Source organism: Rhipicephalus sanguineus, chromosome 11 (assembly GCF_013339695.2).
Source record: "Rhipicephalus sanguineus isolate Rsan-2018 chromosome 11, BIME_Rsan_1.4, whole genome shotgun sequence".
NCBI classification, from domain to species: Eukaryota; Metazoa; Arthropoda; class Arachnida; order Ixodida; family Ixodidae; genus Rhipicephalus; species Rhipicephalus sanguineus.
In genome coordinates, this window is record NC_051186.1 from 12,672,670 (window position 1) to 12,699,068 (window position 26,399).

General features: G+C 48.2%; 1 protein-coding gene across 1 annotated transcript; it reads left to right on the forward strand.

The window, feature by feature from the left end:
* Positions 1–1,575: 1,575 nt before the first annotated feature.
* Positions 1,576–26,121, forward strand: LOC119374871 (neprilysin-1). The gene is made up of 4 exons (XM_037645072.2): positions 1,576–1,824; positions 2,351–2,443; positions 19,328–19,420; positions 23,716–26,121. Exons 1-4 carry the CDS (start codon positions 1,576–1,578, stop codon positions 25,771–25,773), a joined length of 2,493 nt encoding a protein of 830 aa, XP_037501000.1. The 3' UTR covers positions 25,774–26,121.
* The last annotated feature ends 278 nt before the right edge of the window (positions 26,122–26,399 follow it).

Consider the following 26,399-nt stretch of genomic DNA (forward strand, 5'->3'; position numbering starts at 1 on the left):
GCATCGCCGGCCGGGAGACACTAGCGAGGTGAGCGAGCTGGACCATTTGTGTGGCGAAGCCACCGAAAAGGCGCGGCGGCGAAGAGAAAACGAACGTGGTACTTTTCCCGTTACAGTGACTTTAGAGCCACCGGTAGTGTAGCGCCCTCTAGGTCTCTGCGCAGAAAGCGCCACAAACCGCGGACAGAAGTTCGCCGCTTCCGGAGGCGCCGCCGGTCCACCTATAATACTTCTAACACCGTGCTCTTGGTTTCAGCGCGAGTTTCTGTCTCTGGAGTCTGAACATCCGTGTCATGTCTGTAACTGCATGGGAGGTGCAAACGCTTGCTTTCAGAGCGAGTTTCTCTCTCTGGAGTCCGGACATCTGTGTCTGTGGCTGTCTGTGTTTTAATACGAACCTCACTGCACTGAGAATCAACGTAGAAACAACCTAGCATCACCTAGCTAAAGCCAAGTAAGAACCTAGAAGCAACCTAGTAACAACCCTCATCAGCTAGATAAGGCCTAGAAGCAACCTCGAAGCAAACAGATTAGTCTTCAGGATCGCCCAGTTGCGCTGTGTCAAGCCTTGCGTGGCTTAGTGCAAGCTTCGCCAATTTTTGTATGTTCGTCAATTAATTTTGTACGTTCGTCAATACGCTGCGTCTACGTGCTCTCCTTTGTCTGTTGTCTAGTGTTTGCGCTAAGTACCATTCTAATGAAATACAAGTTTAGGTGTTTCCATTACCTCCATTTGCTTGACTGTTGAGGAAATGTTATCTCTCCCCAGTAGTTAAACGAACAGCTTTTGGCTTTTGTGTGCACGAGCTCTGCCCCAAGATCAAGCGGAAGACGAAGAAGAATCCAACCCAGATTTCGATGCCGTGTCCCCCCATTAAATCTATACTTACACAGAGCTGGTCTGACGATATCGCCCCTATGTCAATTCTGCGGAGAATTAGAAAATATTGCACATTTCTTTTTGTCATGCAGCAGATATTCAATTATTAGATCACGACTGCTCATTACTCCGCTGTTAAAAATAGGCTTAAACTTAACTGAAGAAATTATACTAAGCTTCGGAGCCTCAGGGTTGGGATACTGCCATAGGGATGCCTTCAATGCCGTGTGTAATTTCATGCAAAACACTAAACGTGTACCTTTTTAATCTTCCTTCAAAAACACTCTTAATTAAAATGCGGTTCAATATATCTGATCTCACCAAATTGTTCTGATAAGGTTAATACGGCTGTCTGAAAGACGAGCGCAATAGCATAATTTTTGAAGTATTAATTTGATGTCTTATTTATTGTTACCATTTCTACTCTTAATTTTTTTTTTTAACCATTTTACATTCTTCGAATAAGATTTTAAGCTTCAACTACATATTCTTGGCCCATCCCCCAGAGTGGGTACGTGCCATAGAAAAGTAGGCAAAACAAACAAACAAACGCTCTCTGTGGCACGCACTTGCCAGGATCCCTGGCTGCAGTCTCGAGTCCCCCAGCATCCAATCTGAACTACAGCGGCTCGTGACACACCATGGCTGAGATTTCAAGGAAGAGCAGTTTGAACTACAGCGGTCAGCGACCCGCCATGGCTGAGAGTTCAAGGAAGAGCAGTTTGAACTACAGCGGCCAGCGACCCGCCATGGCTGAGAGTTCAAGAAAGAGCAGCGTGAACGACAGTGGCCAACCACACGCCACGACCGTGCGCTCAAAGACTCCCAGTTTGTCGTCGAAATCGTCCAAGTCGTCGGAAAAGTCACGCTCGTCTAACGAAAAGACTATCGGTCCTGACAAGAAGCGCCGGAAGCCTTCATTCTCGGAGGAAGCCGCCAGCAAGGTAAATGCACTAGTTAGACAATCAGCTTCAATGTGTCGTTGTTTGAGAAGCGCTGCGCTGCAGATCGTACGTCGTGCCTAATGCTAGGTTGCGTTTACAGCGTTTACATTCATAGGACTTCTAAATATCATTACGACGCATCAACATTTAGTTTAAGAGATACTTTGCTGTGTTTACTATTTTTATATACCACCTTTCGACCTCTTCTGGTAGCTTGCAAAAGAAAAGGTTAAAAACACCGGAAGACACAATGCTAAGACTGGCTATTGTGTCTTCCGCTAAATACCTTTCAACTCTTCACGTAAGGAGAGCTGCTGCAATTGATGGTTTCTGTCTAGGAAGCAACGCAACGGCAACTCCTTAGCAAACGTAGGTAATCCAGCACAGATACCTGCGCTCGATATGTCCCGACAAAGATGTAGACATCTCATTTAAATATTGGGCTTGCAAGCTATCATTGCGTTGATCAAACCCTGCGTAAAAGAGTTCCAGATAATGCTTCCTCTCAATTTACTCCCCGTCGCAGGTTTCGCTGACGTCAGAGAAATCCCTGGACATACCTACGGTGCCCACCCTCTCAAGGCGACTGCCGTCAAAGAGAAAATACAGCGCAGAAAAGGTGAGACTCCTTCGCATATATTCACGACAATAGACCCATCGTACGACCACATCCCGGCAAACTCACTCATGAGTGGACTCGTTCAATCCCTCACCGGATACCCGAGGCCAAAGCTGAGTGATCCGGGAAGCGCAGAGTTTCGGCGATCACAAGCAGTTTCAAACGTTCACGAAAAGAAAGCTTCCTACACAACGTGTGAGGCAAACAAAAAGAGAATGAAAGAGAAATGTTATAGCAGCTTCAGAGCACGATAAGTTGCGCATGATCAACACAAGAAAAAGCCAAAGAAATAGAAATGTTCAATGATTCTAGTATGACCAGAAAATACCTTTTTTTTTTTTCATTGAGCGGCCGTGCTACGGCGCTGCCGTATTAGGAGCGAGCGAGGTCGACGCTGACCATAAAGTTGACAAGCGTCAGTCTCGCTGGCCTACGACAAAGAATGAGGAAACCCCTTACATGCAAAGCAGTCTGCAAGCCGCTGGATACCGTCGATTTTTAAGTGATTAGTCATCGTGTAAATATTGCGTAAGTCCAGTCCATTTTCACCGGCCTTTGCGTAAATGACCATAAAAGAACTCGTGGACTGGGAACCTGCCAAAACACCGCACGTTTCTTCGAGTCGAACTTAACGATATTGCAAAAACATCGGTGCCTACATGGTCATTGCTCGGAGGTATGCGGTTCATGAAATAACTGTAGATACCAGTACCTCTTGCTTCTTGTAAGTAACCGGAATGAATTGTTCAGGGTAGCCCGCTCCACCTCACGGACATCTTCTAGGGAGATCGAAGAGAAATGAATGACCTGTAAAATAGGCCGTAAACCATAGCATTGTAGGACAATAACGAAAGAAGTATGACATAGACATACGACTACTTCTACGCAAGCCCCTAGCTGCACCAGTGAAATGAACACAAACACGTAACCTTGTGTTTGGTTTTAACAGAGCAAAAGGGCTAGCTAAGAGCATCGTGGGCTGTACCGTTGTTTGTGACAGAGACGATATCGCTGTAAACCGTATCAAAACTAATTTCCACCAGATACCTTCCCGTACACCAAACAGAGACTGTGCACGGCGCCATCAGCGTAAAATAAGCGCACATGAGCGTTATACCGTTTGTCGGCTGTTTGCAACGCTGTCGGAAGATGATGCGCGTGTCCAAAAACCTGAGATCTAATCTAATCTAATCTTTCACTCGCAGAGCAGCGCAGAAGCGCCAAGAACCAGTCGCAAATGCAAGGCAGCTGTGCTGCTCGCCGTCGCCCTGCTGCTGCTGCTCATCGGTGCACTACTGGCTGCCTATTTCTTCACGACTGACACGAATAGCAACAACGTGGTCATTTGCACCACCGACGACTGCGCTGCCTTTGGCCATGAGCTGAGCGTGGCCATCAACGAGGCGACAGACCCCTGCCACGACTTCCACGCTTACGTGTGCGGCAACTGGGACGACCAAAGCCGTCAGGAGTCGACCGAAGCTCGAATGAGGGTCGCAGCCCTAAACGCCGCACTCAAGGAGGTCAAGGACTCCCACGACAGCAAGGCGGCGCATTTCTACGACAGCTGCAGCAGCGCCGACAACGACCTCAAGGAGAACCTAAGACTATTTTCAGAGTTCCGGAAATCCCTAGGCCTAGCCTGGCCCGAGCGTAGCGCACAAGGGGCTAATCACCCGGTGGACATCATGGTCGACTTGGCGCTGAACTGGCAGATGAACTTCTTGTTCGACATGAGCGTCATCTTCGTTCGAGAATCCCCTACGCTTCTCATGACTCGTGGTCGCGTGGACTCGATGTGGGAGCAGGACATCCGCAATCCCAGGACACCCGAGGAATTTCAGGCTTACTTGAACGATTACTACGAAATACTCGGCGTAAACGGCTCACAAGGTCGAATTGAAACAGCCAACCTGATTCAGATTGAAGAGGACATTGTCGGAGCCAAGATCGACTTCCTCTACGACGCCCCCCAACAAGACTGGTTCAGTGTGAACGCCCTCAATAGTAAGACACCAACGGTACCGGCGGGCCTCTGGCTAAGTGCCCTTGCTAAGCACGACAAACAGTTCAACTGGACCCGTGACAGCACAGTGATCGTCGAGGACGTCAAAATTCTAGAAAACACAGACAAATTGCTGAAGAAGTTCACTCGCGAGGAGTTAGTCGTCGGGTTGTCATGGATATTCATTCAGACGCACCTGTGGGCTGTCTGCGGTACGCCATCATTAAGGTTTCGCGCATCCTACTCCGAGCTGAAAACAAAGCATGAAGACGGTTGCATGATGTACGTAGAATCCGTTTTCGGTCTGTACGCAACATCGAAAGTGATGACCGTACGCTACGGCAACGCTGAAAGCCGTTACAAGGCCTTCAGCTTCATGCACAGAATGAACGAGCACATCAAACGCCTCGTTAATGACCTCTCCTGGATGGACGAAGAAAGTAAGCGGATGGCATACTTAAAGCTGGACAGAATGAACAGTTTCGTAATGCCAGCTGACAGCTTCTTCGTTAAAAAGGAGCGCGAGGCACTGTACAGCGTCTTTCCAGACATGAAGGGCAAGAATTTTATGACGAACCTCGATGAGCGCTTCTAAAGTTTATCAGCGGCTCCGTAACCAGAAACATTTCAATGACGTGTACAGCGTACGCATGTTTCCCCGTTTCGGTCGCGAGTTTTACTTGTACTTGCCCAACTCCATAACACTCGCTATCGGCGACCTAAATCCGCCGCTCTTCTACCGGAACGCCACACTGGCCATCATGTACGGCGGACTGGGCACTTTAGCTGGTCGACAGATCGTCAAGGCGTTGGATGAAACAGGCGTCACTGTGGACGCCGCCGGCGTTCGCGGACCATGGCTGAAGCCTCCTGCGGCTGCAGTGCATGCCGAGAAGTCCAACTGCGACGTCCGCACGACGACGGACAGCACCCAGTGGAGACCACTACGATTGTTTCCCGCCGTGGTAGGTATGGAAGTTGCCTACAGGAGTTTCATTGCCGCCGTAACAAGGGACTACCGATCGCTGGAAGACTTGCGGGTCATGCACCTCGAAAAATTCACGGACAGCCAGGTCTTTTTCCTCGCGTTCTGCTATTCGCAGTGCTCGAAGCGGCCTCAAAGGAAGGGCGACGACTGCAACGTCCCGGTGAAGAACTCGCCCCGTTTTGCGGAAGCGTTCAACTGCCCTTCAAACACCCCCATGAATCCACCTGAGAAGTGCACGTTCTTTGAGCACTGATCTGCTTTACGGTTTCTTTAATTTTGTCAGTGCGGACTTTTGTAATCGTTGTTTTATTTATTTTCGTGGCTCGGAGACTCGGAATGAATGGATGCTCTGCCCAGCTGTGAATAAACGAACGCGTTTACGTTTGTATAGGTATGCCTTATGTTAAAAAAATCGGCACATCTTTCTTCTGAAGACTGCGTAAACTGCTCGCTCATTAGCGTTCCTCTTGATACTTAAAAGGATGCCTTGTATTCATTAAAAAGGAAAACGTGTGAAATTTTTTTGAATCTCCGTACTGTGTTTAAGAGAATTCTATATGCCAGCGACAAGAGGACACCATCGAATAGCCAGGACAGTCTTGTATCCCAGGTTGCCCCACCTTCTCGCATAGAAATAGCACTTTCCCTGGATAAAATATTATGCAAACAACTAGCTTTTGCGTGCGCTCCGCCAACTTTCTACCCTCTTTCGAGACAAGAGACGACTACTGCAAAGTATCCTGGACTGCTTGGTCCACGGTAACATGCAAGAGGGTGACAGACAAATCTTTAATAAAGAATGAAAATATTGCCCCTAGGGTGGATCTACTCGTAATTCATGGCATCATTGGAGGAAAGAAGGTGACTCTTAAGGGCTCGTTTTTCTTCGTTAGGCAGAATAATAATGAGAACTAACAGACAATAACGCCAAGGAAAGTATAGGGGATGTTATATGTAGTATTTCGAATATAAATGTGAAGAAATTAAAGTGGAAGAAAAGGTAACTTGTTGCCGACAGGGACCGGCAGGGATCTTGGCGTTATTGTCTGTTAGTTCTCATTAATATATGGCATCATTGGGTCATGCCTTTCAGCATGCCCGCTAGATCAGCCGACGTTGTAGGAGCTGCTCTAGGCGCAGCTTTCCAGGAGGGGAAGCACGGTTCCTAGGCTTGCGTATTTGAAGAGCAAACACAGAAACAGATTGAATGTGGCTGCAGAGAGCACGGCTTATTGCCAAGCTGTTGAGATCGAATTGGCGTGTAGTTTGGCCATTCCTTGCCAGTGACAAATAAAACGCTCCTGTTTTACGCTGCATGTTGTGTTCATTTATGACCCCCCCCCCTTATTTCTCACTGCGAGGGGTTCCTCATCTCTTCCAGCGGTCCACAAGGGGTCCCCGAAACATCATGGCTGAGATTCACTGGCCGAGATAGTACGGACGTTGATAAGTTTGCACCTTGAACACAGCGTCTTCCGGGTTATACGGCGAGCTCTGAAGATGGCATCAGGGTAGTGAGCTTTCAGGCTATCGCACGATAACACCGCTACCGACGTTGGACGATAGAAGGCGTGGGGAGGGGGCGCTGTAAAGTTATTGTTACGTGGATACTTCTATGACAAGCTTTTCACGCAAGCTTTATGCCAGCACCGACGCGAGCTTGCACAGGAAGCCGAGATACGTACTTGCTAAGCAACCCAGTCGAAAGATCTCTCTCCGGTTTAAGAACTAATGACTTTGCGTGCTCTTTCCCTATAGTCGCTCGCTATGAGAGGAAGCGTTAGTGGGGCGAACGCATTAAGCGGGGAGAAACCGGAGAGGTGGGCGAGTGCTTGAGCCTCGGACTCCCATGAGGGAGGCACTTTGTCTGTGGTCGGGCTGCTCTCAAGGTAGTTCTGGCTGCTTTGGCCAGGAATGCTTTTTCCTCACCTGAGAGGAAACGCGCATAACACGCTTGACATACCGAAGCGACCGCACTGTTTCATTCCTTACCGCACGCGGGGCCCCGATTTGAAAACTGCGCTTTCAACTACACCAAACGTGACCTTAGGCGCTCTCCCGCTGTGGGGCGCTAGTTTCTTATAGTTTTAGCTAGGCGCTTCGACGTGACGCAGAATTCGTCTCGATTAACGACGCTAGCCTGTTTTATATGAACGTTAGAGCGTTTACGATTCAATTTCGGGATTACCAGACACAAAGCTAGAAATTACCATAAAAAACGTCACAAAAAAATTTCGTTGTAAGGGGCCCTTAAATAACGACTACTTAATTAGCATTGCGTTAATTATCATGGCGCTAATTAGGCCGTTCTTAACAGTGAGGTCGTAATGAACAGGTTCTCACTATGGTGTTCATCAGCATGATTTTAATTAGCAAGGTCCTAGGTAGCGTTGTCTCACTTATAATTGCTTAAATAGCCCTATCTTAATACGCAAGGTCCTCTACCTCTGTTCTTGTCTGTTTCTCTCTCTCTGTCTATTTCTTTCTCTTCCTTCTTTTGCGTTTATCTGTTCTGCGCTTATCTTTTGTTCTCTTCATAACGTACACGCATTGAAGAAACGCCTACATTGCACATACATCGTGTCAGCCTCAATGGACAGGCGATACCGAAAAATGTACTATAACCACCCTGGTTTCTCGAATGTCTGTACGTCCTCAAGAGCAAACTGCCTTTGTTTATAATCAGTCGTAATATATAAAGAAGAGGACGAAGAGAGCGCGCGCTGGCTGAGTTATTGCGTTGCACGCGCTAGCCGCAGCTTAGTTTTCTGGTTACGCGAAACGGTGCAACGAAACATTAAACTGCTGCTATGTTAAAAGAACAAATGCGCCGTCAGATTGCTTAGCACGGCAAGCATTGTCTGGCGAACGATTGCTTAGGGAAACTTCAGTAGACGATCCGCTGCGGCGACCGCTCGCAGCAGTGGGCGCTCACAATTAATCTGTGCCACTTCGATAAGAAGTGCATTCGACCTTTTCGTGAAAACGACGTTTAGATGTCGATTTCGACAAAGGAATGTATCATTGTGAAAAGTAAAAGCTGCTAATCGCCAAGAAGTTTCATATCATGCAACGAAAGCTGCCGGAAGTTTTCAGCGAGAGCCTTCAGTAGAGCACGCATGTATTTCTTCCTCTTCTGTTACGCCCGAAGCCGCGAAATATCGCGAAAAACGTGTGGCTTGTGTTGAATATCATATCTGCAGGCAGTGCACACATTACAAATCTCTACAGCGGTACTTTCACATCGTAAAGTCTTGGAGACTCTTCTGTTAAGGCAACACCTGGCTGAAAGCAGTTTTCCGGCACGATAAACGTATGCATCACTATATACACGTTCAAGTATTCCACCACCGTGAACATGCATGCCAGCGTCTTATGGTATCACAGGCTGGCTTTCTGCGTAATCTGCTACCGATAGAGATGGCCTGATTATTTTAGGCCATCAGAAAGTAGAAAGCAACGCGTTTGTTCTGCACTGGAGGCGCTCACTGCAAACTGGCAACAGAGCCAGGGGAGTGAAACTTCCTATACCATCTATGGAACGCGATATTCGCTCGCAGCGCCAGACGAACACCTGGTGTTTGGGGGCGGTGCTAAAACATGGCGGCGCATTGCAGACACGCACTGGGGGACGCCATCTTGATGAGGACTGAGGATCCGAGTGGCGGTGGGGGGGGGGGGGGAGCAATTTCCCACCAACTTCAATTGGGATGCACCAGGAAGCCAAATTGAGCTAGTGGAAGGTATTCAGATGGTGAGTGTGCGACCGTCTTCCTGTTGCGCAGCCCGCCACATGATCAAAACGGCAATCGTTGCGTTCTGATTGAAGAAAGTTTGCCCATCCACCTATTTTTGCCCCACCTATTCTAAGTAAGACTGTGTTTTTGTTTACGTGTACACATACATTAGACCAAAATAAAGAACAGAATTTGTTTGAATATTTTATTGCCTGAACGTACCATTCATACAGTAAAAACACAACACAAAAACAAAAGCAGACAATCAGAATGTAATAAATAAATCATGTACGCGTATGCTCAATTAAATTACACAGCTACTGCTCCAACCGCATCCTGATATGCCGTGCAAGCGTAGAAAAACAAAACGAGCTGCATGCACATTGTACCTTTCGTCCGCCGGGATCCGGAAGAATTTTATGCCGGTGTGGCGTGAAGAATTTCGACACCGCTCAGCACACACAGCACAATTTGTGATAACGGCGCAAACACATTCATGCGTCTGTTTCGCTGAAGCTTGGAAGGGTTTTTCCAGTTTCGCTGAAACATACTTTACAATGGTAAAAGCGGCCTTTGGGACACCGTAGGCCGTAGCATACACGGGCGCGCGACAAGAAACGCCCCTTTTTCGCCATGAGAGATGGGACGGCGCAGTTCCCGTTTTCCACTACGGGTGGCGCTCGTACTTTCGCAATCTCGAACTGCAGCCTTTAGGTTTACTTGCGTATTAAAAACTCCGGAGTTAATGAGTAAACTGGTAATAAATATAAAATGGAATAACAATGTTCATTTATGCTCGTAGGCATAGTACAGCCCCCAAACATTAGGAGCGCTGCGATCACGGGACAGAAAAACCGCGAAGTTTCATCCCCCTGACAGAGCTTTCGTTGCATGATACGGACAAGCCTGTTGACGATTAACGGAATGCACTTTTCGCAGTTACTTTATACACCACAGCACGCGTGTCTCGCACCCACGCTGCTGGCGAGCCGAGTGGGTACTCTCGCACCCAGACGCCGGGATGGCCGGACTGCCAAGGCGCGCGCGGGTTGCACGAAGTAAACAGGGCAAGCTGCAGTTCTGCGGCTTTAAAGTGCGAAAAAGTACCCGTTCACGCCGCTTCAGCGTATAAGAGCTCGTCTGGGCACTACTGCGTCGTCTTTGGATGCAAAAACAAGCAGCGCAACAGGAGAATATTACTTAGCGTTGTCTGCGGCGATCACGACGCGCCACGGGAATAGCACCGGCGCGGTGTTTTCAGCTTCGCCGCGAATGGATAACTGCGATTCAAGCAGAAAAACTAGGAGCCGAGTGAAAATGCGCGAGTAAGTACACTAGCTGCGTGTATTCTGCAGTGTGATGCCCACCTATTTCATTTTACGAACCTAATTTGCGTGACACGCAGCTGGGTTGAAGGCAGGCGCGAGCTTTGTGTGGGGGTGCACTTCATACCCTTAAGCGTTTCCTTTAACGAAAATGTAGTGCAAGGTAGTGCTTTCAAGCACAAGCAATCAGCATGCTTTGCCACTTTCAACGTAGTATCAAGCTTTAGTGCTTTCGGTGGCATCGACGCCTTCATGGTTACAAGCTTTCGCCTTTAAAAGGTAGTAAATGGTACGGTGTTCCTCAACAGCTGGCCAGATTTTCGTGCTTTCAATTCAGCGTTTGATATTCCCATAATTATTTGGACACGGGGCATCCAGCTGCACATAATACATATATTGGCACGTAAGTAAACAGTACTCGCGCCAGTGTCCTTTACGTCGCAGGCGTAGCGCTAGTTCAAGCAGCTAAATTTTAGCATATTTACACAGCACTCATTTAATAAGAGATAGCTGGATTCCGCCTGTTTCAATATCGGCTTAACTAAAAGAAGCATAGTTTCTCGTGTAAATCATCATCGTTACAGGATTAAAATCGCGCAGATAGCTTCCAAAAGGGATCGATGAACGTCACTGCAGGTGATACTCTCTGACAGCACGCTTTTGTGAGCAAGAAGCATTATTGTAAGAGCGCTCGTGGAACAAAAATTACGTTCTGCGAAACAACGCGCAAAGCCTGCTCTAATTATTATGCGATGCAAGTTAAAATGACGAGTTTTCACAAACCTTTGTGCGCAACTTGTAATATGCGGTAACAAAGCATCGTTTCACTCTTTCGCGAGCTGCACTGCAATTACGACTCATGCGTACTACAGCGAGGACGTTTTATTTACAAATGTAACAGCGTACGTACCTGACAAGGTTGCTTGCGCAGCCTGCTCAGCACGTATAGATAGCGTATACATTGTGTACTTGCATGAGCAAGGTGTTCTTGATGGTCTAATGAAAACGGCGAAAATGTCCAGGCTAGAAAAAACGCGGAGCACGCTCTCCGACGGGCTGAGTTTCGGGAGTTCCGCGTTTGCTCTGTGTAGCGTCTGCTGTAATGGCAGTCCAGGGACGTTGCTTCGTCGAGTTCCCGATAGACGGCGCGACGCGCGATGCCAAAATGGCGCTACGCATGGAATTAGTTGTGTTCTGGTCTATAGTGTAGGGACACGGTACTGTCGAGGTCCCCTCGTGTGGCTGTACTCAACCAACGCCTCCTAGAATGCGTTGGCAAACCTCGCGGAATTGGCCTCTCCTTATAGCGTTGTCTTCCATCCTTTACTACACCGCCTCAGGTTCCATGTTTATATGAAATATTAGTTCTGAAAATCACAAAGAATAAATATAGAGAAGGAGCTAGGTCCGATAGCACTACGTTGTAGGGGGACCTCCTCTCCAAGATTACAAAATAAATATTAACTAATTAGCAGTAACACCAATACTACAAGAAAAGCTTGCGCTGTGATAGTACAATAAAAAACAGTTACAGGTAAACAAAAATGGCACAAGAAGTGATGTTACGGAACGAAGAAATGTACACGTGGTAATTTTCTCTCCACCCGTCATCGTATGCCTCGTTACCTCGCATACCTTTTAAATAGTTTGTTAATGTGTTTGTTTATTTTCCGCCTAATCAACGTAGTGGGGAAGCAACTGCAGTGCAGCTTTAACCATGGGTCTTAGCGTAGCCGCGCATGTGCAGAGAGGTCATGTGGTCTGTGACACTGCGAAAATGCTTTCCGCGCTAAGTAACCGATGCTGCGCCGGCGTCTCCGACAGGTGCGCGTCCGCTGTTTTATCTTGCGGCAATTCATTGATGATGATAATCGCAGCAACCTCCTGATGACACAGATGCTGGCAAAGATAAGTTTGCAGAGCGATATCGTATAGCGTGGCAATATATACACGCGGTCGTTTTTTAGATACGAAGCATCTTATGGCGGAGTTCAGTACTGTGGTGGAGTGCGGCATGACCACCCTTACTGCGCATGCGCAAGCCCTCTCTCCACACCTCCTCTCCTCCTTCCCCCTCTCCACTCCTCCCTCTCCTTTTCCCATCTCCCCTTCCCCCGCCCATCTCCACTTCCCCTCTCCACACCCCTTTCTCCCTCTTCCCTCCCTTCTCGACTTTCCCTCTCCACTCCCCTCTGAAACGGGGGCTCGACATGCCAAAGCGCTGCTTCGCATCGCCTCATGGTCCACTTTAGAGAGAGACGGTGTAATTTTTTAATAGACAATACAGGTTCTGTATATATAGTAAAAGCTCGTTAATTCCGCTCTCGTTAATAAAATTGGATTATATCGACGTGTTCTTTGGCCCCGGAAAAGATATACATTGTTTAATGTCACCAAACTCTCGTTAATTCAGTCATATTTGGCCGCAACCCAGTTAATTCGGACGATCCTCGGAATGCACCAAGCTCGAAGCGCCGCTAATGTGCGACGCATAGTAGCGAAAACTGTTCCGGATAACCGAAACGACTGCGGGACTTCAGACAAGATTCGTCACCAACTACAATCTTTTTTTGGCGACCAAGGGTTCAGCGGCTGCGGCAAACTTGTTCCGTGGGTGCTATGAGCGCTATGTATACGATCGCGTCGATAGCGACTGGGGTATCGTCCGCAGCGACTGCGACAAGCTCGAGTTTCGAGTTCGACACGTGCCTTCAGAACTGCTTAGCCGCCATCCATGATTGCGCATTAGTGAGTGAAGCTTATGAAGCGGCAGATGCGGTAATCAGCAGTTTTGTTTCGACTATGAACGTAGGCCGCGCGCATGTCTTCAGAAGTGCGTGGACGTTATGATCGCGTCGTATTGACCCCGGCTTCGTGCACAGTGGATGCGACACTTAGTAGCTTCGTTTTGACTTGGTGCAATGCGCGCGCAGTGTGACACAACTGAAACATGGTGGAAGCTGTTCGAGAGCCTTAGCCTGGATCAGCAGGTTGGCATCAACTCGCTTGCTACATCGTGATGGACGAACAATCAGTTTGCGGCCAATTTTCCTGCGGAAAAATCGTCACGTGCGCGTGGTGTTGTTGATAGTGGGATAAGTAATAAAGGATCGGTTCAAAGCATGTTTCTGGCTGAGACACGGGGGTCTTGAGCCGCGGTCTTATTGTGAACGAAGCCGCGAATGACAAAAGTTGCTGCTGTTACATTGCTCTTGCGCAAAATAAGTACTGGTTTTACGTATTTTTACGTATAATTTGGCATTCGGTTAATTCGGACATTTTATCTGCTGCTGTGAAATCCGAATGACAGAGAGAGAGAGAGAGAGAATTAACTTTATTAAAGGTCCTGAAGGGGCCTGGGCACCCCTTACGGGGGCCGGCCCGGTGGCTCAGCCCATGTGGGGACTGGGAGTCGGAACACGCCAGCCACCTTTTGGGCCTTCTGGACGGCCTGATGTCGAAGGGCCCTGTCGGGGCTGCTGAGGTGGTTGATCCAGTCTTCCTCGGTGGCAGGAGAGCCGAAGCTAGCGTTTAGCGCGGGACACTGCCACAGCATATGACCGTCACTATTACCATTAAGAAAGGTGCAGTACCAAAAAATTACCTGGGTCCCTGATTCTCTTGAGTCATCTTGAAGGCGAAAGCGTATATGTGGCCGCCAGCAGGTCTAGCCAAGAGAACGCCGCAAAGACGAAGTGAGGTCCCAGCGTGTGCGCCTCCAGTCACGCTCGAGTGGTCACGTGGTATTCAAGCGCAGTTTACGGGCACCTTGCCAAAATGAATGAACAAATGAATGACCGCTTTATACAGTGAAATCTCATTCGGATTTCATGCCAGAACCCCAGGTGCGAAATCCGAATGAGATTTTACTGTATAAAGCGGTCATTCATTTGTTCATTCATTTTGGCAAGGTGCCCGTAAACTGCACTTGAATACCACGTGACCACTCGAGCGTGACTGGAGGCGCACACGGTGAGAGTTCACTTCGTCTTTCCGGCGTTCTCTTGGCTAGACCTACTGGCGGCCACATATACGCTTTCGCTTTCAAGATGACTAAAGAGAATCAGGGACCCAGGTAATTTTTTTGTACTGCACCTTTGTTAATGGTAATAGTGACGGTAATACTGCGTATCTTGAAAATGTAATTTTGTTACTGGATTTTGTATATGGATGTGTATCAATGTGCTTATATATATATATATATATATATATATATATATATATATATATATATATATATATATATATATATATATATATATATATATATATATATATATATATATATATATATGTGTGTGTGTATTTAACACGAAAGTGATTTTTTGCCTGAGTACACCAAGACTTCATTGACGTCGTTTCCGTCACGGAAGTGACGTTTTAAAATACACAAGAATACATGGCAAAGAAAAATTACAAGAAAAAGTTTCATAGATGCTGACGACCTGAGAGCCGAACTCACGACCTCTCTGTACGCGGCAATAGGTGCCTGGCGCCCAACCTACTGCGCTGCCTACACAAATACACGAGGCCCTACAAGCGCGTCGTATATCTTTCACACCTTCTGCGCGAGAGACACGCCAATATTAAGTGGAACGCCTTCGCGTGTTCACGGCTCCAACTATGAACTCTGCCTCTCACGCTCCTAAAGCACTGTGGGGGAGTGTATGCATGAGCAGAGGCATAGGTTACCCTATTACTGGCGGGCGTACACTTTACCGTTTCTCTTCTCAAAATGAAGGCTCTTTAAATGGGTGCATATCGAGTGCCAATGTTTATTGTGTGCTTGTTGATGCCATCTTTGCGGGGATTCACCATATGCTGAGTCTTGGTAATGATAACTACTTCAACTACCACAAACGTTTAATCATGATCATGGGCGTTAGTCGTCGGGATGCACATACACCACCAGGCGTCAACGCCGGTGCGTTCAAGTTAAACATGGCTCTAGCTGCCAAACAACGATAGTCATTGCGGAATCTCTCATATATCAATGTACAATAAGCAGCCAGCTACTTTTGTGAAGACATGCTTCACATTCGTGTTATACCGATTGCTATGACGGAGGAATAAATTATATTTTTGCACATAATCACGTATGCCATTTCCGTAAAAATCACAATGTACTGTTAAATTGGTGCTAGACAAAATAAAATGAACTAATTTTCTCGCTGATCGTATAAATCAGATTTTTCCTCAGAAACCAGACAACATGATTCTCTTCGCTGCACGAGCTTTTGCGGTGACATAAAGCGGAAAACAAAGAAGAATCCAAGTCGCGGTTGGCGTGGCACGCTTCTTTCCGCTGTCCAGGATCCGCGGCTAAAACTCAAGTCCTTCATTGCCCACATTAGAGTACAACGACCAGCAGCACGTCATGCCCAAGAGTTCGAGGAAATCAAGCCTGTCCAATAAGTCCTTCATCACAGCCAGCTCGCACTTCAAGGACAGCGCTGAGGAGGAGAAGCTCCGGAAGTCTTCACTCTACGAGGAACTCGCCCGCAAGGCAGGTGTCGTGCTTACTCATACTGTTTCACTATATCGCTCCTTCAGTACAGCACAACGCCGCAGTTCTCACGTCACACCTAATGCAAGATGGGGGTCATAGTTTGTTAAAAGGAAAGCGACTTACCGCCGGTGAACTACTTTACAGGTTCATGAGTATTGAAAAAAATTGGCATCACCTTACGCCCTCTGTAACATCTGACTGCGAAAGCCTCCTGAGCGCTTGGTAATGCATTAACTAATAGGGACCATACTTCCTGCAAGACATGAATGAGCCGCAGTGAAGATTGGCAACCCCACACTGGAGTGTATATGAGAAAATGAATGCCTAGGATAACTAGCAACAGGCGAGCCTAATCACGAAAAAGAAATTAACCGAAGAAAAAGAATGGGCTGGAGTGCATTCGGCAGGCACTCCCAAATAATCCCAGGAAATATGCCACTGTCATTAAAGCGAAAAGTATACAATCACCGCATACTGCCAGTTTTAACATAAGGGGCTGAAACATGGAGGTTAACAAAGCAACTAGAAATAAAGTGTAGGACTACGCGGCGTGTAATGGAGCGTAAAATGATATGGGTAACAATAAGAGCCCGGAGGATGGGAGAACGGGTCAGGGAACAAAGAGGGCTTGCAGATGTCCTTGTTAACATCAAGCGAAAGAAATTGACCTGGGTTGGCCACGTAGGGCGTAGAACAGACAACCGATGGACAGTACGAGCAACAGAATGGTTACCAAAGAACGCGAAACGCAGTCGAGGTAGGCAGAGAGTTCGGTGGTGTGAAGAGATTAGAAAGTTCGCAGGGATAAAACGGAAGAGGATAGGATAGTATAAATGATAGGATAAACATGGCAGATTAGGATAAACGTGAGATCATTGGGAAAATGCCTTTTCTCCTGCAGTGGGCTAAAACAGACAGAGAATGATGATGATTATAGTGAAAAACGCGCAGTTGAGTTGGCGTTCTCATTCAATTTCAATGTACCTCCCCCTTCCACTGAAGCTTGCTAGATCTCTCGTGGTGTTCCAGCGCCTCCGGGATCGGCCCACACTTGACCGATCGACGATGTCAATTGATGACGCCGTCATGTAGCTAGAGTCATCGCGTGACCTCACGACGACGTCACACATTTTTGCGATTTTTTGCGTCATTGTGACGTCACGTGATGACTTTATGATGTGTCGTCGTCGCTCGCTTGGAGAAGGTCACGTGTGTTTTTGGCGGGGTCTTGCGAGACCATGCGCAAGTTTCGCGAACGGGAGCGCAAACAAAGACACTTAAGACTTTAAGATACTAAGGACGTTTTGCAAACCGATCTACAGCTTATGAACTCAAATTTTTGTCCAGCTTCGTTGCTTCAAATGTTGGTTAATTACTCGTGCCTAATCACACAATTAGGCAGAACATAAAAGCAGTGTGAATTACACCTTCAGCAACATGCATTTGGCTGCTTCGTCATAGAACGCATCATCATATTTTTAAATTGGCGAGAGTTAGGTATGGCATCCTGTATATTTTTCGGAGGTCTCAACATCGATTAAACGTGTGCCCGTTATTCCCAGCTTCGTTGGTGTGAGCAGTGTTTCTATATCCTGTGTTCATAAGCGTGCGCAGGGTACTCCATGTTGTCCATCAGAAGGAGGGCGGGGCAAGTCTCATCACAGCGCCCCCCCCCCCCCGTTTGTCGGGTTAAAAAAAAAATAAACAAGCTCCACCATGTGTGCAAAAAATCATCACAGTTGCACCGCAAGGACGAAGCCATGAATGCAATAGCAACAAATTGTAATAATATACAAAGTAAGGCTGTCAGCTAACTCTTTTGAATCCGATCGCGCGTAACTCTACAAAGCGCTGGTATAGGAGAATACGGGCGCTCCAAGGAGAGAAACACTTTTCGCATAGTCCTTGCGCGTTGAGAGCTCAGCAAGAGTATACGAGCTGTCTGCTAATGCCTGCCGAGATAGCGCACGCGCTAGCGATCGCGACTACGACCTTAAAATCAAAGTTCACAGTTGCTGCTCGAGCGACACATCCCTCCCCCACCGCGTTATCTTATGCTCGTTCAAGACTGGTGGCGCGTTTCCTCTCTGCTTGAGTAGTAATCTACGGCAGGCGTCGCACGCGAGTATGTTGTTATCGCATGCGCCGTCCGTGCAACGGAGATCGGTCGGCTCGCTCAATCTCTGCTTCAGCGTTGTTCGTCGCGCCCTCCTCGCGCGCTTTTACCCGCGGGTAAAACACACGATGCGCAGGGGGAGGAACATTATCGGTTTGGCCTTGATGTGGAACATGACGGCGACGGAGAAAAAGCGTTGAGAGTGTACACATGTTTGCTATAGCAGTGAAATGAAAATGAAGCCATGGCGTGCTTCTCAGAGCTGCCTGCCGTAGGAACCGCCTTTCAGGGATAAAGGTAGGAAGCAATCCGTTCTATGAATACACCATCAAGGTTTCTCGGTCGCTATTGTTGTCAAAAAGCATGCATCGCCATAACCCCGCGAATTAAATGGCGGGAAAGGTTAGACTGAGTAAAAGCATTGTGCAGAATTGGCGCCCTCCACCTTCTTCAGATGACCAGAGGTTCTCGATGTTCTCCATGCCCCGCCCCCGTGCCTTCCTCGTGCGCAAGCCTATGGCTGTGGAGTACTTTGCAGTGCCGCTTATATGGTGTATATTCGGCATATGCCTTGCACCTTTCAGACTCGCTCTGTTGGCACGTTCGTTGTTTTATGATTCGATCGAGCGATGGTTGGTGTCTCCGCAGCGATGCATAGATGATCTACTTTGAAATCATTAGGGTCTCAGCGCTGAACAACGTTGTCTTTATTCTTCACGGAGTCGCGCGAGCCCACGCAGACAAAGAAGAGATACACAAAGACGAGCGCATGTAATCTAACGAATGTCTTTTTTTTTTTTCGAAAACCTTCACTTAACAACCTTCCGATCTGCGCGATCAGGTGAAAGAACTCGCTAAAAGCGCACATTGCACAGCTCGTGAACAAATGCCTTGACGTACAGATTACAACAGCAAAATTTCTTTCTCAAGCAAGGCAACACAGGGGTGGCTAACGCACTTTTCTTTTTGCTTGTCAATGTAAAACGCCTCCACTCTCTCACTCTAAATGTGCGATACCTGTATGCAACACACGTAAGCACACGCATGCAAGCTAACACAAATGTGGGGACATACCTGAGCTCGAAATGTACCATGGAATATAGTGACATTTCAGTTAAGTATGAGCCTCTATCTACATAAGTAGCACATGCGTGTGCAATGACTTCTGCATACGCCAATGCTCCTCACTTCACTCATATTCCAGGTGTCAATGACGACGGAGAGGTCTATGGACATACATACGATATCAAGGCTTTCGAAACCAGTGCACTCAAGGACACACATAAGCACAGATAAGGTAAGACTCTTTAATTGTATTACTTACGGCAATAGAATAGCTGCGCGAATACAGGACACACATGATTCAGTCTGCCATTAAGTGCTTTTCTCTCCGAATTGAATTCAATAACCTGTCAACAGCGTCAATGCTCTGATGATGCTCTGGCGGGCGAGCCCTCACTTGAAATGAAGCCCATGAGATGCGTAATGTCAGTTAGCATCTATTGCTTCATTTCGCGGAGTTATTTGGTCCAAGATATAGCGCGCTGGCCGTCTTAATCATCTTTTGCACAGATCAAGTTGCAACAGATAACTAGATAAAATATATCGTATGCCGTTAACAGCTGAGCTGTTTAGGCCAGCCGTAATCTGTCCAATGCGATAAAAAAAAAGGATAAGCGTGGCTCTGCTATCGCAAGCGCCATAGACCAGCGGAGCTGTGGAAAGCCGCTCTTCCAGAATTTTAATCTTTTTGCTGGGCTTCCTCCAGGTCAGCTCGCCTTTGGCTTTTGCGATAGCACAAGCACGCTTAATCATTTATGCGCTGCGAGAAATTACTAAGCAAACGCAACGCGACCTCTTTTATTCCACTGCGAGAGAAAAAGACCACCGTGAGAGTGAGCGAGCCCAGAAACACGTCTGAACATGCCCACGCAACGATCGTGCTGGAACGCTAGCACAGCGTTGATGATAGAGTTTCCTAAAATTAACTAGAGGGAACTCTGACGCTGCGACCGTTCAGCCACCATGGGAATGATGGGTAGTACACGGATTTGCCTAGTCTTCGTACTTTAGGGCTTCGAACGCACTTCTGGCTTTGTTTATTGCTGTGTTTTGGTTTTCTTTCGGATAAAAGAATGGATCGTTGTGAACTCCGTGAACAGATTTGAATTAGTGAGCCTAAAAAAATTTAAAGTGGTGAAGTGGAACTGCTGACTTTTGCTGAACTTCGTCTTGCTACAAAGCGGATGCAGGCGACGCGGAGCCAAACGGAGCCGAAGAACGAAGTTTAGACAAATCCGTGTACTACCCATCATTCCCATGCTTGCTGAAGCGCCATGCGTTGTAGCTCCCATAGACACTAGCGCCAGAGTTCCCTCTAGCAAGTATTGTAGGAAACTCTATGGCGTTGATAGAGGCGTGCGTTTGTGCACAAACGCTCCTTGCGCGCTAATGGTACGTGTATCAGCGCTGCTCGCAATGGCTTTCTGCACGTGACAGACTGATGACGTCGTTGCGGAGTGCTTTAGCCTTCTGTTGTCTAGATGGTGTTGTGCAGCCGTACCGCTCCTCCTCGCCGTCTATACCCTCGCCACGCCGCTTTCCTCTTCTCCACCTATGCTATCTTTACCTCGGGGAAAACTGCGGACGACGACATAAGAAAAATAGCAAGTTTCTACAGCTGCTTCGTAAAACGCCGCTCCGCGATGACGTCACCGCACATTGCCTAGCAACCGGTTGTACAGCTGCGCGCCTGCTTCGCTAGTCCATAGACGGCTTCACCAACAGCCCTCCTGCCCTACGCGGAACCGCTCGGTCGCGCCAGTAGTGACGTCATGGCCCCATGCCCCATACCTCCTTCACATGCGCTCCTTCATTTCGTACAAAGCCGACACGTGGCGGCGGTGCCCTAGACGCTGGCATCTGGAGAGCGGAGAAGGTTCGATCTGCCGATTAGGAAACCGCTTGCCGGTGTTGGAAGTTGAGGTTCTCGCGGCTGCCCTGGTTTCCTCGCGTCCAGGTAGGCGGTAGCAAACCTCGTCTTCAAGAAGAGCTGCTGTTCGAGGCAACCGCACTGAGGAGCCGATGGAGCATACAAGAGGTTTATTTACATTTGTAATGTTTTACTGTTCATTCCAGAATACGATTCTCATGGATTCGTTTGCGTCTTTTACATCCTTCGCAGTCACTAGATGCCAGACGTAGGGAAACAGGGGACGACGTGTTTTCATCCAATCGGGTGACCAATCCCGCGGGTCACGCTGGAACTGCCCCCGACACACACGCACACACACACAAAAGCCAAACACGCGTATTGTTCTTGCGACGCCATCGCATCGGGGAAAACATGGCTCCAGCATGCGGGGTGTGGTGAGTCCCTCGTTTCGCTGCTCTGGTCGACCACCCATGCTGTTGAATGGCGGCATCAGGCCAGGCAACTCCAATGGCATGTGTATGGGCAGCTGGCGCTGATTTGAGCGTAAGCGGCCTGTCAGCCGGAGACACACAGCGCTGTGGTCCGATGTCCCTCCTCCGTCTTCGGCGGAAAGTCGCCGTCGCGGCCTTTCATGGGGCACAAAGGCGCCACGTGTCGCATTTCCGCTCCGGCACCGGCGACAATGGGCTTGTCTCAAGCAAATTGCAACCATGAACCTCCTGGTGCATGAGAGAGAGAACCGGGCGCCTCCGCTCTCTTCCTTATCGCCGCAAAGTGAGGCAGCTGCCCTTATTCCGTACCGATGCCCCGCGGCAAAGGGTGGCTCGCCGAACGCAACACCGGGAATCGCGGCGCACTGCCAGGCGACAGACGGAGCAGACGCCATGATGTAGTACGTCGTGGCGTCTGCTTCTTCTGCTCCCGCCGTTTCGGCCATCCACGAGGCAGTACGGCTGAAACGGCGAGAGGCGACTTTCGTGGGCTCGACTAGAACTTGGCATGACTAGACATTACTTAACATCACTTTGTATGGCCAGGAACAGCTAGGAATCGATCAGCTCCGCTGTGCATTTAGTCTTGCGCCACTAGTGCAAGCTACGCCCGGCTTTTCTTTAAGTACTTGCATGAAAGTGTTTACATGTATGTACTTGCATGTTAGCAAAGATGAAAGTACTTGCATGTGAAGAACTGCAGCAGCTTAATAATTGCAAGCCCGCAATTGCACAGAATACTGGACGCTCATCATTACTGAAAACCAACATAAGGCAAATAGGCTCGTTCTACGTTCGCGTCAGGGCAATGCCGTTTGCGTGCGTGTTATACCTATTTTACAGCACTGAAACTATACGGACGAATAAATATGCTTTTTCTGCGTGTTTAAGGCGCCGCGAAACAAGGGCGCATCAGCGTGACATCGCCATTTTTGTGGCCCTGTATTCACAACATTAACCACCGTGTTGCTTAAAATTTCAAATTGCCAGTTCCCTGGGCTCGTATACAGTATTGTCTCTCTCCCCATCACGAATGAATGAAAGGCGTCCAGACGCTGGTGCTAGAGCACCAGACGGCAACGTCGACTATCAAATGAATGGGTGCACTGAGGAACCCCACCTCTTGATACGTCAATGGTCTTCAATACTTACAGAAAAACCTGCCAAAATTGTTAGTTACGCATAAGAAAAGACACGGAAAAAACTCGAGCTAAGCAATTTTGTAGGTGACCAGCTACAACGAATTGCCAGAGCGTTTTCTTCGAAACAACTGCTTGCGAAGGAAATTCCTGCTCTTATATGGTTTAGCCGAAATACACAGAACTAACTATATTGCCTGGATGCGAACTACTTGGTACGGTAACATATTGAGGCAGCTGCGGCACAAAATACACGGACGACTAAGAATCTGAAACATAAAAAGCGCTTTGTATGCCCCAGTCCCTTTACCGTCCGTGTCCTTTGCGGTTCACCTGCCTTAACTCGAGGGAAAGATCTTGCCTTCTTGACATTATGAGCAATTTTATCGAGACTGTCTTTTCATCGGAAGTTGACAAATTGTTGCTCTATAACGGATAACCCGAGTTTTAGTCTGAATTTCTGAAATGAAATTGCCCATGGTGCTTTTTTCTGCATCGTGCCTTTGTTTTTGTCAGTAGCCTTCGTCTTCTTGTGTGAATAGTCTTCGTTATCAGATACTAAGGGCATGTTCCTTGTGCGCAAAATAACTTACCAAAGGTCGAATTGGATCATAAGCCTTCATTGGTGCATGAGGCAACTTGATGCCAACAATTGAATCTGAAACACAACGCGGGCGCTCTTTTTCAGGGGCAAGTCGACCGATGCAGCGCGGCAGGATAAAAATAGTTTTGATAGCAGAAGTTTGTGCAGTCTGGTTCTCTTCTCTCGCTGCCGTGTCTTTCTTCTTTCACGAAGAATCACGGCCAACTAACTCAACTTTCTGCCGTTGTAATCTTGCGCTACGACTGTTCGTAAGAGAACATGTGAGCCAATCCTCATTGTCGGCATATGATTAGCAAAGCTATCTGGCCAATAGCAAATGCCGCTTTCGAGCGAAAAGCTTTGCGAATTGTGACCCTCTGTTTCGTGTTGCTTTAAGACAAGAAGCCCTTTCACGGATCTCAACCGAACCATTTTCACTCGCAGATTGCCGATCATAGCACCGCGGAGACACCGAGAACCAGACGCAAACACAAAATCGTCATGGTGCTCGCCACAGTTGGGCTGCTGCTGGTCATCGGCATTCTGCTGGCGGCCTACTTCTACACGACTGACACGAGGCGAAAGAAAGTGGCGACCTGTGTCACCGACGACTGCGTCGCCTTTGGCCAAGAACTGAGCGCAGCCATCAACAGGGCCGCAGACCCGTGCCAGGACTTCCACGCGTACGTCTGCGGCAAGTGGGACGACCCCAGTCGCCAGGTGTCCACCGAAGACCGGATGAGGGTCGCAGCCCTAAACATGGCAGTCAGGGACGTCAGAGAGGACACGTCACTCGTCGGGAAAGCGGCGCAATTCTTTGAGAGCTGCAACAGGGCCGCCACAGACCTCAAGGAGAACCTGAGACAGTTCACCGAGTTCCGCCAATCCCTTGGGCTGACCTGGCCCGAGCGCAGCACACTATACTTGAAGCACCCGCTGGACATCATGGTCGACTTGGCGTTGAACTGGCAGATGAACTTCCTGTTCGACATAAACACTATTGTGGTTCGAGAATCTCCAACGCTTCTCATTCTGCGCGGTCGTCTGGACTCCGTTTGGGAGCAGGACAAGCGTAACCCGAGGACACCCGAGCAGTACGAAGTTTACTTGAGCGACTACTGCGAAATACTCGGTGTCAGTCGCTCACAAGTCAAAATCAAAACGGCCGATCTGATTCAAATTGAAAATAACATTGTCGAAGCCAAGATCGATTTCCTCTATGACGCCCCTCGACAAGATTGGTTCAGTTTAAGCGACCTCGATGGTAAGACACCGACGCTGCCAGCGGGGTTCTGGCTAGACGTCCTCGCTAAGCACGACAAACAGTTCAACTGGACCCGTGACAGCACAGTGATCGTCGAGGATGTCAAGATACTAGGAACTACGGAAAAATTGCTGAAGAGTTTCACTCGCGAAGGTTTAGTCACAGCGTTGTCGTGGATATTTATTCAGACACACCTGTGGGCTGTCGTCGGTATGCCATCATTAAGATTTCGCGGCTCGGACTCTCAACTGAAGACCATAAACGAGCACGGCTGCATGACCTACGTCGAATCTCTTCTCGGTCTGTCCGGCGTGTCGAAAATGATGACCGACCGCTACGGCCACATCGAAAGCCGGCTCCATGCATTCAGCTTCCTGCGCAGAATGAATGAGAATATTAAGCGTCTGGTGAACGACCTGCCATGGATGGACGAAGATAGCAAGCGGATGGCATTTTCGAAGCTGGACAAAATGAACCGCGTCGTAATGCCGCACGACAGCTTCTTCGTCAAAAAGGAACGCGAGGCCCTGTACAGCGTGTTTCCGGACATGAACGGCAAGACTTTTATGACGAACTTATTGGGCGCCTCTAAAGTTTATCAGAGCCTCCGAAACCATGAACGCTTTCAGGACGTGTACAGCGTTCGCACGTTTCCCCGTTTCGGCCGTGCGTTTTATTTATACTTGCCCAACTCGATGACACTCGCGATCGGCGACTTGAACCCGCCGCTCTTTTACCATAACGCCACGCTGGCCATTAAATACGGCGCACTGGGCTCAATAGCGGGTCAACAGATTGTCAAATCGTTAGACGAAACAGGCGTCACCGTAGATGTCGCTGGTGTGCGCGGACCATGGCTGAAGCCCCCGGCAGCCGCAGTGCACGCCCAGAAGTCCAACTGCGACGTCCAGACTACGACGGACACCAACAAGTGGCGTCCGCTGCGAGTGTTTCCCGCTGTGGCGGGCCTGGAAGTGGCGTTCGCCAGCTTTAGCGCGGCGGTAACGCTGGACTACCTCGCCCTGGACGACTTCCGGATTCTTCACCTCGAACAGTTCACGGACAGGCAGATCTTTTTCCTCGCGTTCTGCTATGCGCACTGCTCAAAGCGACCGCAGACGGGAGGCGACGAGTGTAATGTGCCGGTGAAGAACTCGCCCCATTTTGCGGAATCTTTTAAGTGCCCCTCAAATAGTCCCATGAATCCGTCCAAGAAGTGCCAGTTTTTTTTACCATGATCAATGCTACCGTTCTTTTTTTCTTGGTGAATGCGTAGTTTGACTTTTTATTCTTTATTTTAGCGTGATCGAGAGCCTTAAAAACTGCACGCCTGTCAACCCAGCTGGGAATTATCGCACGAATATCAAATGCGTATTTGATATGCTAAAAATTTCTCGAGGTACCATCGGCTCTTCATTTATCCGCTTTCTTTTGAAGCTCTAAATAATGCTTTGCCATAAAACGAATATATTACAAATGCCGAAAGGATTATATTTAAACAAACTCTGTTGGGTTGATGCCTTTACACACATGCTGTATTTAAGCGTGAATACCGGAAAACGTAATTCATAGTCTATATTTTTCGATTCTCCCACCCGTGCGCTTACAAGCAGCCCTGTAGCACGTGCAGTCACTGCGTAAGCTGAAGTCTCCTTGAGTTCGTCAAATACTGTGGAAGGGCTGTGCAAGTACTGTGCACGAAAAGTAGTCGTTTAACATACATATTTTTATTTTTATCAGCTATGCGTTAATTATGGTCCACAAAGAGCTTTAGAAGTTCCTGCCAATGTAACAATTGACCTTGGTAGGATGATGGCGAACACGAGTCATGGACGTTCGTGCACTGCTGTCGATGCTCTCAGTG